Source organism: Xyrauchen texanus, chromosome 35 (genome assembly GCF_025860055.1).
Source record: "Xyrauchen texanus isolate HMW12.3.18 chromosome 35, RBS_HiC_50CHRs, whole genome shotgun sequence".
NCBI classification, from domain to species: Eukaryota; Metazoa; Chordata; class Actinopteri; order Cypriniformes; family Catostomidae; genus Xyrauchen; species Xyrauchen texanus.
The window spans coordinates 21641873-21654831 of record NC_068310.1 but is presented as its reverse complement, the minus strand read 5'-3'; the positions used below and the strand labels follow the sequence as shown (position 1 = coordinate 21654831).

Sequence of the window (12959 nt, the reverse complement as noted above, 5' to 3'; positions counted from 1 at the left end):
TGTTTGGCGGGGAAGCGTTTTTTCATAAAACCCGGAAAATTCCGTGTTTGGCGGGGAAAGAGTTAAAAATCCCCTCATGTTGTTCCAAACCTCCCTGCATTTTTTAAGAATGTCCTAAGCCACTCGATCCCAATATAATCATTTCCCAGTTGTAATTCACTGAAAATCTTGACATCTGTCCTAATTCTCCTTGGCCTATCTCATGAGAGTTCATGAGAGACGTGGCGATGCCCGATTCATAAATATTTTTTCTTTCGAGTCATATCATTCAGTTCACAAAACCAGTCTAAAGGTTTTTTAACAAATCATATGGATCTTCACCATCTTCAGCTCACTGATTCAATGATCCTATCTCAATGGTTAAAAGAAGGAGAGATTATCAGCGAATAACATCTTAAATGTGTTCCTCACACAAATTTATTGTAAGACTTCGAATACATCGCACATGATATTTGGACCACTTATCTTATTTTGATACTTGTATGGTGTTTTCTTTGGAGCATTTTGGAGCTTGACAATTTGGACTGAGTAAAAATATTGATTTTATGATGCATCACAATCTTAATTTGAACAATATTTATATTGATTCTTAAATCCTGAGATCTCTATTTAACTCTGCGCGCAACCCTCTACTAAAATAAGAGAAAATCGCTGACATATGCAACCAGATTTTGCACTATATGACTAAAAATGTGTTTTTCTGTTATTGTGTAGTATAGTAGAGGAGATCAGCACTGTGTTGCGAGAAAAAAGTTCCATGTGTCCAAAGACGAGATCCACGCAACTAAATTGGCATTGAATAATCTCTTTTAATACTTTTTCTGTTCTTTAAAGTCCAGTTGACATTTACTTCTAATAATAAAAAGCACGAATGAGGTAACGCCATTTGAGTCTCTCTCTTTTACATAACTGACTAAAAGTTTTTAGCAAGAGTTAAACAAATCAAAATACTTACAATATATAAATACTTAAATATAACAAATGATCCAATTAAACAACAAACGTGTAACAAAATATACTGTATTCAATGTAATATCATATTTATTGATAGAAAACATGGATTTGATCATTTTTTTAAAAGCTGAAACATGACTAAATGATAAAACTAATCAAATATAATTAGAAAACTTTATATTTTTGTAATGTACCTGTATAATTATCAACATTAGAAATATACTCATATGAATCAATCAATGTCAAATCGAAACAGAATCAGAATCGAATTAAATCAAGAGCTTGTGAATCGGAATTAAATAGAATCAGAAAATCAGTATCAATATACAGCCCAATGGACAGTTATAGTTCTCATTCACTTCCGTTATTTTGAAAAGGGGGCCAGGACATTTTTAAAATTCACCTTTTCCTTTTTATGGAAGAAAGAAAGCCACATAGGTTTGGAACAAAGAGAGTGAGTAAATGATGACAGAATTTCCATTTTTTGTGAAATATTCCTTTAATATATTTCCTGTTTAGGCAAGTCATCCAAATATACAGTACACACCCACGTACAGCTATCAGCACCACTCTATTACTAAGATCAAGTCGTCATAGTAATTTCGTGACACATCAGAGTAATTTCCAGTAGAGCATTCAGCCCAACGATACTTGTGCTGTACTGCCGACAGGTTTTTGGTTCCATTTACAGATGACTGGTCTCCAAAATCTCATAAAATACATTTGGAAATCCCAGGGCTAAAGTCTGGCTCAGGGAGATCAGCCTGAAATAACACAGGAGTGCATTTTTATAAAGTCCCATTCTGAGAGAGCCCCTTCTCTAATGATTCTCATGCTAAGTTTATTAACAATAGGAGGAGGAATCTTTCACCTCAATTATGCTTGATCTATTAATTATTACCTGCTCGTGGCTTAGTGCAGATGGGCTGACCTTCGTGCAATGTGGATTCAGTGGCATGCCAGGCCTCCTCCTTACACAAACAGCCACAGTCAAAAGAAAGTGCTCCTAAAGGCCTAGTCTTAGGAGCCCTCACTACATGAGAACTGCTACTCTTATTTCCCAACCTGCCTCATTTACACACAAAAACCTGAGCTGGATAGACCTGAACACTTATTGTCACAGCTCTAGACCCTTAGCTATTAGTCCTTAGGCTAAAGCTCAACTTGAACAAGGCCCCTTGAACCAGTCTGCTGTCATGACGGGCAGAGAACTGAGGAGGCAAAAACAAAAAAAACAGTTTGTTGATTTTCACTGATGCAAAATGAGGAGGGATTTGTTTGGGATTGAGTTGGCATCCAGAAGAGTGAAGTTGAAACAAATGCAGCTGATAAAAAGACAGCAGGTCTGTGGCAGGGCGGAGGGCGGGGCCGGGTCGTGATCCTACACACCTGGTCCTCCTTTCCATTGACTGCTTTACACTGGTGCCGAAATCCGGGAAGGAGGAGGGATACGCCATAGTAGAGTTATGTAGTAGGTGTACGGTATGCTGGGGGCTCCCCAGCCTGGGAGAACGAGGGAGGAATGTGACAGGGTGGAGGACGGGGCCGGGTCGTGATCCTACACACCCGGTCCCGTATTAGGCTAATCAAGCCTCCTGAGAGGGATAAAGGTCGACTGCAGAGGATCGTGCGGGAGAGAGAGATTGTTTACGAACATGTCCGTCGTGTGTGTTTATGTTGTCTTTTAAGTTTATCATTAAAACTATTATTTATATTGTCAAGCCGGTTCTTGCCTCCTCCATTCCATTGAATCCTTTACAAGGTCATATATTCTAATGTTAGTGATGTCAGATTCACAAATGAATCTTTCTTTAAACCCATTTCTGGTCAACTACTGGCAACGAGGCTTTAACAACACTCTACAAAAAACTAAAAACCTCATGTCTATGCTAAGATGCTTTTAATGGAAGTGAATGGGGCCAGTACATTAGCTTTAAAATACACACTGTTTCAAAAGTATAGCCACAAGGTGTTATCATTATATGCAGGGTTTAACATTAAAACCGCATACCTGACAAATGCGGGTAGAAATCGGCAGTGATGGATAACTTTGTCACTCTTACTTGGCAATTTAGCGGTTGACATTTCCTGCATTTAAAATGCTGTGAATGTTGGGCCAACGAAGCAAATTAAATTATAAACATATTGCTTTTCAAGCAATAAATATTCTTCTTGTCTGAAATGCTGGCATATCTTTTATGCAGCATGATTGAAGCCTGGTTTTCATTACTCGCACAAAACAATAGTGACCTGCTCTGGGGGCCTGGGTAGCTCAGCGAGTAAAGACGCTGACTATCACCCCTGGAGTCATGAGTTCAAATCCAGGGTGTGCTGAGTGAATCCAGTTAGGTCTCCTAAGCCTGGTTGCTAGGGAGGGTAGAGTCACATGGGGTAACCTCCTCGTGGCTGCTATAATGTGGCTCGCTCTCAGTGGGGCATGTGGTGAGTTGTGCATGGATGCTGTGGAGAATAGCACGAAGCCTCCACACATGCCATGTCTCCGCGGTAACGCGCTCAACAAGCCACGTGATAAAATGCGTGGATTGACGGTCTCAGACGCGGAGGCAACATAGATTTGTCCTCTGCCACCTGGATTGCGGCGAGTCACTACGCCACCAAAAGGACATACAGCGCATTGAGAATTGGGCATTCCAAACTGGGAGCTTTCTAAAGGAGATAGAATAGTGCAGAGCTGATCTTATGCTAGATTAAACTAGGCTTTCCTTGATATCGCGGCACAGATCTCAAAACGTACGCAATCCAGTAGAAATTGTACACAGATTGTTCAAAATTACAGCGTTTTGAATAGAGATACTTGTTTTGCACGAGTAGTCGAATACTTGAGTATTTGTTTTGCAGTAAGTATTCGAAAAGTAAAAATACTAGTTTTGCTTTGGTGGCCACATTTGCAGTGAGATGCATATTAAATCCTGAACACCAACTAAAACTCACATTTATATCCGAATGCACTGGGTGGCGCTGTTGAGTGTGGACATAAGTTGATCACATTTGTTGAGCAAACGGTTCTGTCAGTACGTTCAGAAGAAAAGCGGGAAATTGCGAGAATGTGGCTTACTGTGAGAAAGCTGGGTTTCTGTTTAAATGTACTGTATACATTTTCTTACATGTGCTTATGGCCTTATTATTATAAAAGCGACAGTTAAACAATGGAGGAACAATAGTAAACTTTTATGAGAGCAAGTCCAGTACCATTTTGAATGGAGTATAATGTTTGGACTTCTATGAATTATGGACAAATCACTGAAAAATGTTTCCTCCTGTTCTATTCTACTCCTGTTCTGACTGGCCATGTTTGCCTTCAGATATTCTAAAGGTTACTTAAATCATTAGGCTTCTGTCCTGCTAAACTAATATCATTCTCACACAATAAAAATGTCCAAACAAATGCACGCTTTTAAATTCTCTAGTTACCTTTATCCGTTTTTGTGGGGCGAGTGATTTTGGCTAGTGAAAATGCTAAGTGGTTACACTGGCTAGTGACTTTGAAACACCACTAGCCACAGTGAACGAGCCAAACATTTTATGTCAAGCCCTGATTTTAAGTGTTAACATGATCTTAGAGTGATAAAATCACTTACTAACCTTTAATGTGTAAAGTTATATCCAATATTACCAATATTAACTTTTTTGTCATGATGATGCATCGCAGGTAAATCCTATAAATCCACCAGTAAAACATTTTAACATGTATAATATTATTGTCTTGTGACTATACTTTTGCAACAGTGCCTATTTTTAAGTTTATGGACTGGCACCATTCACTTCGATTGTACACTGAAAAAAGTGCATATGGCTTGTCATTACTCTAAATAAATGTTTAAAGTTAATCTGACCTAATAATTTTTTTTTTTTTTTGTCTTGCCATTTTTGTTATTAAGTTACTAAGTCTTGTTAGTGTAATGTAAAACAATTTTTTAAATCAAATTACAAATATTGCATTCCCCTTTAAGCAACATGACTATGGACGTCACCATACATTGAGATGTTCGGCTTCCTGTTGTCCACCATCTTGTTTTATTGCATGAGGGCAGCGTGTGATAATTCCACAAAATTGGTAAGTAATAATAAAAATAAATTTGAGTGTATCGTTAACTCTGTTTCCATATGTTTAAGTGAAATTATTATGACTAGCTGTTGTTTTTTTGTTTTTTTAAATCACTTGAGTCATTTGATTGAAGACTTGTCAGAGAAGTCAAAGCAACACCACAGGTGTCCGTGTTTCATAAACGCACACACACACTCACTTGACAGAGCTCATGTTCAGTAAATGATGGTGAAAGTACTTAACAGTGAAATTATTTAAAATTCAAAGATTAGAAGAACAACCAGGACTGTAGCAGCAGTTAAAATAATCTTTACATGTGGTCACATTAAGTTGATAATGTGATCAAAGTTATATTATTTCATTATTACAAATATAATTTGAGTTTGTCTGACATTCACTGTCTTTTATGCATTTTAAGAAATATTGAAACCAAAAAATTAGATTACGTGGTGAGGCCAACCATATGCCATCCCTTGCAGCTGGAGAGACAACAGAGAAAAACAATCATGTCTGGAGGTACTGCAAGAACGATGGCCAGCACTGTTTCAAGAAGAAGAGGTAAAAGCAGAGTCATACAGAAACTATGGCTTGCATCAATAATTAACATTTTTGCACAAGCATTAATTATACTTTTTGTTGGTTAGTGCTCTGTGTATTTTTGAAACTGCTTTTCTCAAAGTAGTATCTACTTCTTTCCATTGTCTATTGTCTGTATCTCTTTCTTACAAAGACAAATGCAGAATTTTCACATATCACAACTTTATCCTTTACAAGCAAGATTTCTTGCCTCTTTTGATAAACAGCGCTCAGCTTCTCCAGGTTATTAGAAGCAAACATGCAGTAGTCCGTGAAAAAATTAAGGACATTATTGAAGTTATAGATCAGGTATTAGATGCATTTGAATTAAATTGACATCACTGCCCACTCCATATCATCCAAATCTCTCCAAACCGATGTAGTTTGTTTGTGCTCAATTTGCGAAACGACACTGGTTTGGAGTGATTTAGATGATATGGGGTGGAAAGCTCCCCAAAGTATTTTTTTTTATATCTAAGAAAGTTAAAGAGTTATAGTGTTTGTTCTAACGGCAGACACAGGTGCAAATCACGGCCCTCACGGCCAGACTGTGTAACAGCTCCTTCCCCCAAGCCATCAGACTCCTCAATACTCAGAGACTGGTTTGACACACACGTGTCCTGAGTTGCACTTTAATTACTGTCACTTTATAACTGTCTGCTACCTCTGTAACTGCTATGTGCATAGAACATTATCTCATAGAATGTTATGTTTACATTTTTAGAAACTGTCATCTTTTTGCACTACTGAGTACTGATCGGCGCTACACTGTCTATTGTCCTGTTCATTGTCAGTAATTTGTTGTACTGTCCTGTACTTTTTGCACATGTTTGCACGTGCACTTTATATAGGTATATATAGGTAGTTTATATAGGTATTTTATTTCGTTGTGTAGTCTCACGTGGTCCTATGTTGGTCCTTGTTGTTTTTATGTAGCACCATGGTCCTGGAGGAACGTTGTCTCGTTTTGCTGTGTACTGTACTAACTGTATATGGTTAAAACGACAATAAAAACCACTTGACTTGACTTGACTTGAAATCAAGTACATCTACCAAGTACATATTTTTGCAGCACCAACAAATTGTATATTGTTGTTGATTTAATTATGTGGGGTGCCAACTTCTCTGAGGTTCTCATACAGTCTAACATTGTGTAGCCCTTGAGGGACCATGGCAGCTATGGGCATACTCAGGTGCTCCTTTCCTTCCACTCTCCCTCAATCGCTCTCTGTACTTGTATGTATTTAGGCTGGCCAGAGGGATGAAGCTGAAAAAGAAATTTAACAGACCACCATGACCATTTTTGTCCTGCAGGAAGGTGATGCTCTTAGCACTACACTGAACTTTGGAATTGCCAATGATAGTGTGAAGGTACTATATGAGTTGTCCTTTTATTTAGGCTGCAGTGGGCCTATCATCTGCAGCAGAAATCGAGATTCATCAGACTACTGTATGTTTTTCCAGTCTTTATCTGCCCAGTTTTGGTGAACTTGTGCCCACTGGTGCCTCAGTTTTTGGTTCTTGGCTGACTGAAGTGGAACCCGACATGGTCCTCTACTGTTTTATAAGCCCATTCGCCTCAAGGTTCGACGTGTTGTGCATTCTAAGATGCTATTCAATTATACAGAGTTGTTATCTGAGTTACCATAGCCTTTTTGTCAGCTTGAACCAGTCTGTCCTTTCTCCGTTGACCTCTCTCATCAACAAGGCGTTTCCATATGTCGCCTTTTTTTTTTGGCACCATTCTAAGTAAACTGTACAGACTGTTCCATGTGAAAATCCCAGGATATTTGCAGATACAGAAATACTAAAACTTTTAAAACTGTTCTCTCATCCTCTTTTGCATTTCAGCTATTTTTCAGCCATGTCTTATAGCTAGCCTGACCTCATTCATCCCATTCAGAGGATCAGCAATACTTGCTTTGTTTGTCACAATGATTTAAAACAGGTCCATCTGCGTTTAAATGATTACCTTACTGCAGCACAAGCTTCCAATATTGTCCCTCATGCCATTTAATGTATTAGCATCCATATAAGCAAAGAGTCAGAGAAACACTGAAAGCTGTGATGAGGAGGTGGGCACGAGTCAATTCATCAGTGGGAGAGAGAGATAAAGGGGAGCTGGAGATGCCAGTTTAAGAGAGAGAGACACACACGGCCACGCTGTGTGTGTTTATGTTTGTTTAAGTTAATTCTTTAAGTTAATTAATGCATTAAAAATGTGTCTTGATCGTTCAACCGGTTCCCGCTGCCTCATTAACGATCCTTTACCTGTCACAGCGACAAGTCTACACATGTCAGAAAGAAGAACATTTGATTTAACAAGCAATGCCAAAGTCTCAAACTCATCTATTATGCCTTTGAAATACAAATAACCCATAGACAATTGTGAGAGAAAACACTGCTGCAAGCCATCCCTGTGGCGCTATCAAGACATTGCTCTGTTTGTATGAGCATACCATCTAGTACTAGACAGCAACATAGGTTCAACTAATTGCATGAGTTTGGGACTATCTGTTCGACCAGTGGAAGATGAGAGAAGTGTTCATGAAATCTTTTGTAAAACAATCAACCTAGTCTCATAGCCTACATTTTAGTAAACTAACTTTTACGTGCCACATTCTACACTTCGCCGCAGTTCCCTGGTAAAATTAACACAAGAGGCGTGAGAGTGTTGGACTTTGTACTTGGAAAACCGCAGTTTGAGCCCAGCCAAGTGCGCAAGCTGACATGTGAGATGAAAGTGTCATAAAAATTACACAAAATGACATGGTTGCTTCATAAAATGTGCTTTTCTTGTAACATTTACTTTTAGGACAATTTTGATTAGGTTTAGGTGTTGATTTAGGGTAAGGATGTCTATTTTGTTCACCTATCGTTTGCTTTTAGAACACTATTTAGGTTATTTAGGTTAGGTTTGGGTTAAAGTTTTAGGTTAAATGTTTTACTCATTAAAACCTTCATCTAAAATTCACCTTACAAACCTTGTCTGATTCCAACACAATTGTACTCGCTTTTGGTGCCCCTCACTGGACATTTCACTGGGAAACTGCAGGGAAACATGTAATGAAGCACATGATTTTGTTTGGCAAAATGTTTCCATGTTCACGAAATGTTCATGAAATGATTACTTGAGCAATTCCATTTTGTGATGCAGACAATACACACCTCAGCTTTAAAAAGCATATGCCTCTTTACTGAATGTGAATAAGCAAGCAAATAGGGCTATTTATTTTTACTTAATGATCGCATTCACCAAAGAGATTTCCTGTAAGAACCCAAGTGGTCTGTGTCAGTGTGAAGCAAACTGGGTGGGAATGAGAACTTGATGCCTCCAGGCCTCTCCTCTAAGCTTTGCTTCACAGCGTTCCAGTCCACACTTGTATTGAAAATTTCTCCTTGAGTTCTCTTGTTATCACCTTTCTCCTCCCAATCTTGTCATTAAAAACACAGCATTTCTTGTTTCTTTAAAAAACTTTGGCTTGGACATAATGTTAGCTTTGAATCTCTTTATTTCTCAGTGCTATCTAACCTGTCAGAGGTGAGAAGAGAGGAGAGGATACACTTGGCAGGCTGACAGGTACAGCCTTGTTCTATCCACCCCACCCACACTCTCTTATTCATTTATGCTGTAGGTCTAAAATGTGGAGACTAAACAGTGACAAAGAGGGGAAATAATAAACATTTCACTGAAGAGTCATGCTTAATTAAATAATTGACGGATAACACCAAATTCATAAATCAGTTTAGCCCGCACAAAATAAACACCATTAGGCTCCATTCCAAGTCATTCAGCCTTCAGGGCAGCACTTTTTATTCAAGGCCAGGTTTATAATGTACTTGGTTTTGACTCCCCATGTCAAAACCAAGGTCAAAACTGCTGTTGCTGAATGCTTTGGTGCGGACATTCTCTGTGTTTATAGACTTGACCGTTTAAGTATTAGAATTCATACGCTGTGCATTTAACAATCTTGTAAACCATTTTAAGCGCAGCTGTTTGTTATTTGCAAAAAACAGCTTGTGTTTAAAAGAGATTAAATCCCATTACAACATAAAAAGAAACAAATTTGTTAAATGAAGCACATGGTCTCTCATCTCCCCGACCAGCATTTATTTTCAGTGGCCTAACACAGCCCCTCTTTCTGCAAATGTAAATTGTGACCCTCTACTAAACTGCACCCTCATCAAACCTTTTAAGATTTTAGCAGCCAATAAAAAAAGACAGTCTCTTCTCTGTAGTAGGCTGTGCCAAAAAGCTTTGCTCTTAAATGAAGAGTACTGTCAGGAGGAAAGGTTAACAGAGGACTGTTCCGTGCCTTGAAGGAAAATTAGAAGCTTGTTCGTTTTTGAGCTTGATTCTGTTACTTGATTCTTGATTGCAACACTGTTGTCAAGCAGAAAGGGTGCAGAAATTGACAGGATCAATTAGGTCAGAGCATTTGAGAGGGATGGATCCCAGGCAAGTGTGCATTTTTTAGGGTTTGGACACAGCAGGGATCTGATGATATAATTAGTAATGTGATTCTTTATGTTTAGCATACAGTTTTTCGCTTTCATGTGCATTGGACTTTATAGGTGATTATATTCTTAACTTGTTTTTAGTTTGGATTTTGGTTAAATGGATGTAATCGAGATTGTTCGGTGACCTTAAGGGATAGTTCACCAAAAAATGTCAATTCTCTCATCATTTACTCACAATCATGCCATACCAGATGTGTATGACTTTCTTTCTTCTGCCGAACACAAACAAAGATTTTTAGAAGTATATCTCAGCTTTGTAGGTCCATACAATGCAAGTAAATGGTGACCAGAACTTTGAAGCTCGAAAAACAAATAAAGGTACCATAAAAGTAATCCTGTGGTTTAATCAATGTTTCTGAAGAGATCCAATAGGTTTTGGGTGAGTACAGACCAAAATGTAACTCTGCAGACTGTAATTGTACATCTTGCCTTTGCAGTCTCTAGGCATGATCATGATTTCAAGCTCGGTTACACTTCCTAGTGCTTGATGTATGCGCAGAGTGTTAGATGTCTCTAGGAAGCGTAATCGAGCTTGAAATCATGATTGGCAGGGAGACACAATTTCTCACCCAAAACCGATAGGATCACTTCAGAAAAAAAGGATGGAATATTTGTATGCTCCCTTAGCTTTTTGGAGCTTCAAAGTTCTGGTCACCATTCACTTGTATTGTATGGAGCTGAAATATTCTTCTAAAATTATTTGTTTGTGTTCTGTAAAATAAAGAAAGTCATACACATCTGGGATGGCATTTTCATTGATTATGGTGGCCAGCATTGTAATGCACTAATGGAAACTAAATATGCAAAATGGACAAAGATCTCATGGAGACAGCTTTTATAATGGAAGGATGACCACTGTATTTCATCCAGCAGCACTGACAGGACACTTACTCTTTTCATTAATAAAACAAAAATTCCTTTGAAAAGTCACAACATTTTGGACCACAGACAGGTCTTATTCATTCATTTTCTCTTGAAGTGCATTTCCTTCTGCTCTTGATGTAATTTACTGCTGAGCCAAACTTTCCTCTGACATTCTGGCTTTAGGAATAAACTGTGAGTAGGGCTAATGTTAGTTTATAGTATCTTAACTCCAACTCTATAAATGATTACCCTCAAGGTGGTAGAGATTTGGACTTTCACTCAGGTTAGTCTGAGGCCATGGAGGTTCTCAGTCAGTGAGCAGACACACCTTCCTTTGAGAGCATTGAATGCCAACAGTTGATTCAAGTTAAAGTGACAGCGCACATGATATGCTTTGTTTTTAAGGCCGTGAGGCCCAAAAAATGCAATAAGTCTTGCCAGCTACAGTAATAACAAGTTAAGAGAAGCACATAAAAGCTGTATTTGGAAAGTATTTCAGAAGCCACAATGGCTGGGTTAATATAAATGTTAATTATACAGTCATAATTCTTCATTAATGACTGCTGAGGAACACTGAGGTAACAACAGCAGATCTAATAATTGGGACAGATAGTAGATGGTACAGCATGACACTAGCAACAACAAGGTGATCTCTTTGGATAAAATGCATAAATGTAATTGTTACAGTCACAGAAAATGAACTGTTTCATTAGGTATGGGACGTTATGCAGTATAGCTGAAAACAGCACCTGCATTTGCAATCAGAACTGCGGTCACATCCAGGGGAGCTTCCTAACCATTAAATCTCAACACAGTCGGCGATTAATCTCAGTCAGCAGACGTGAGTTATGCATTTACACTGATTTAGGAGAATGCTTCTTACCTTCCACACAGTGCTCTACCTCCTCCAGGTTGCGGAGAGTAATCCTCATCAGGCTTGAGTTGAGCATCAGTTCGTTCTTTTGACTCGGAGACATGTACTCAGGGGCCAGGTTAACAAAGAAAATGCGCGTATCTCCGGTGGCAACCTGATTGTCGCAAATGTGGGGGTCCCCGAAGCCACCGATCATCACCTTGTTCCCTCCGTCCAGCAGCACCTCTCCGTTCACCATTGTCTTGCCTTTCAGGTAGCGCCATACCCTTACCTGCAGAAAAGGAAGGGACAAGGGACAGAGGACAGGGAGGCCAACATGATTTTTAGAAAAATACCATTACGTGCAGATCAAAGTCAATATATTAAACATCCACCGCTGGCTGCAACAGAAATTTCAGTTTGCACTCAACTATAAGTTTCTGTTTCATAATCACAAATGTCTTGGGATTATTTTGTCATTTAAAACTAGAAATAAACTGGGTTTTAGGATTTGGGAAAAAGTGTAAACAAGGAAACTTTACGACATAGAATGAATAAGAAATATTTACAATCCTGCACTCTTTCTAGGTCACTAATCAAATGTAAGTAAATTTGTGGCACTGACCGTGTTAAGTCTTTGTACAAAAGGTCAGATTTCCTTGCTTCCTTGGAAGCACAAACTTTGGATCATTCTCAAATCATGTTGGAATAACATGAATCGTTGGTTTTTGCACAAACTTGCGGAATGTGTATGCTGTCATTAATGAAGAATGGGGACTTGGGAATTATGACAGCAGGAATTGCCACAATTTCAGACAAATGTTCCTCTTGTGCTGCTAATAGTAGACATTTATTACGCTGTTTTTATGTCCTAGTTATTCGTTTCTCCAAGACTTTAATATGCATAACTGCATTCCATGATAACTTGATAATTGTGTGGTAATTGAAGATAATTGAACCTGAAGCACTAATAGAGATTGAAAGGACATCAATTGACTGCACCGGTTCAGGTTCCAAATGTATGAAAGATCACATTTCAGGTGGATCAAAGTAGGACTGTGCAGGCTGACATTTTTAATTAAGTAGCCAAACTGAATGTCCACATCCAAGAAAACCCTATTAGGA

General features: G+C 38.5%; 1 protein-coding gene across 2 annotated transcripts in view; it reads right to left on the bottom strand.

Annotated features, from left to right (window-relative positions):
- The window catches only part of LOC127629228 (agrin-like), a 393795-nt gene that overhangs the window by 380150 nt on the left and 686 nt on the right, over positions 1–12959 (bottom strand). For both annotated transcript variants that reach the window (XM_052106358.1, XM_052106359.1), the window contains exon 2: positions 11865–12126. In XM_052106358.1, coding sequence (XP_051962318.1) covers positions 11865–12126 — 262 coding nt within the window. The remainder of the gene's footprint in view (positions 1–11864; positions 12127–12959) is intronic.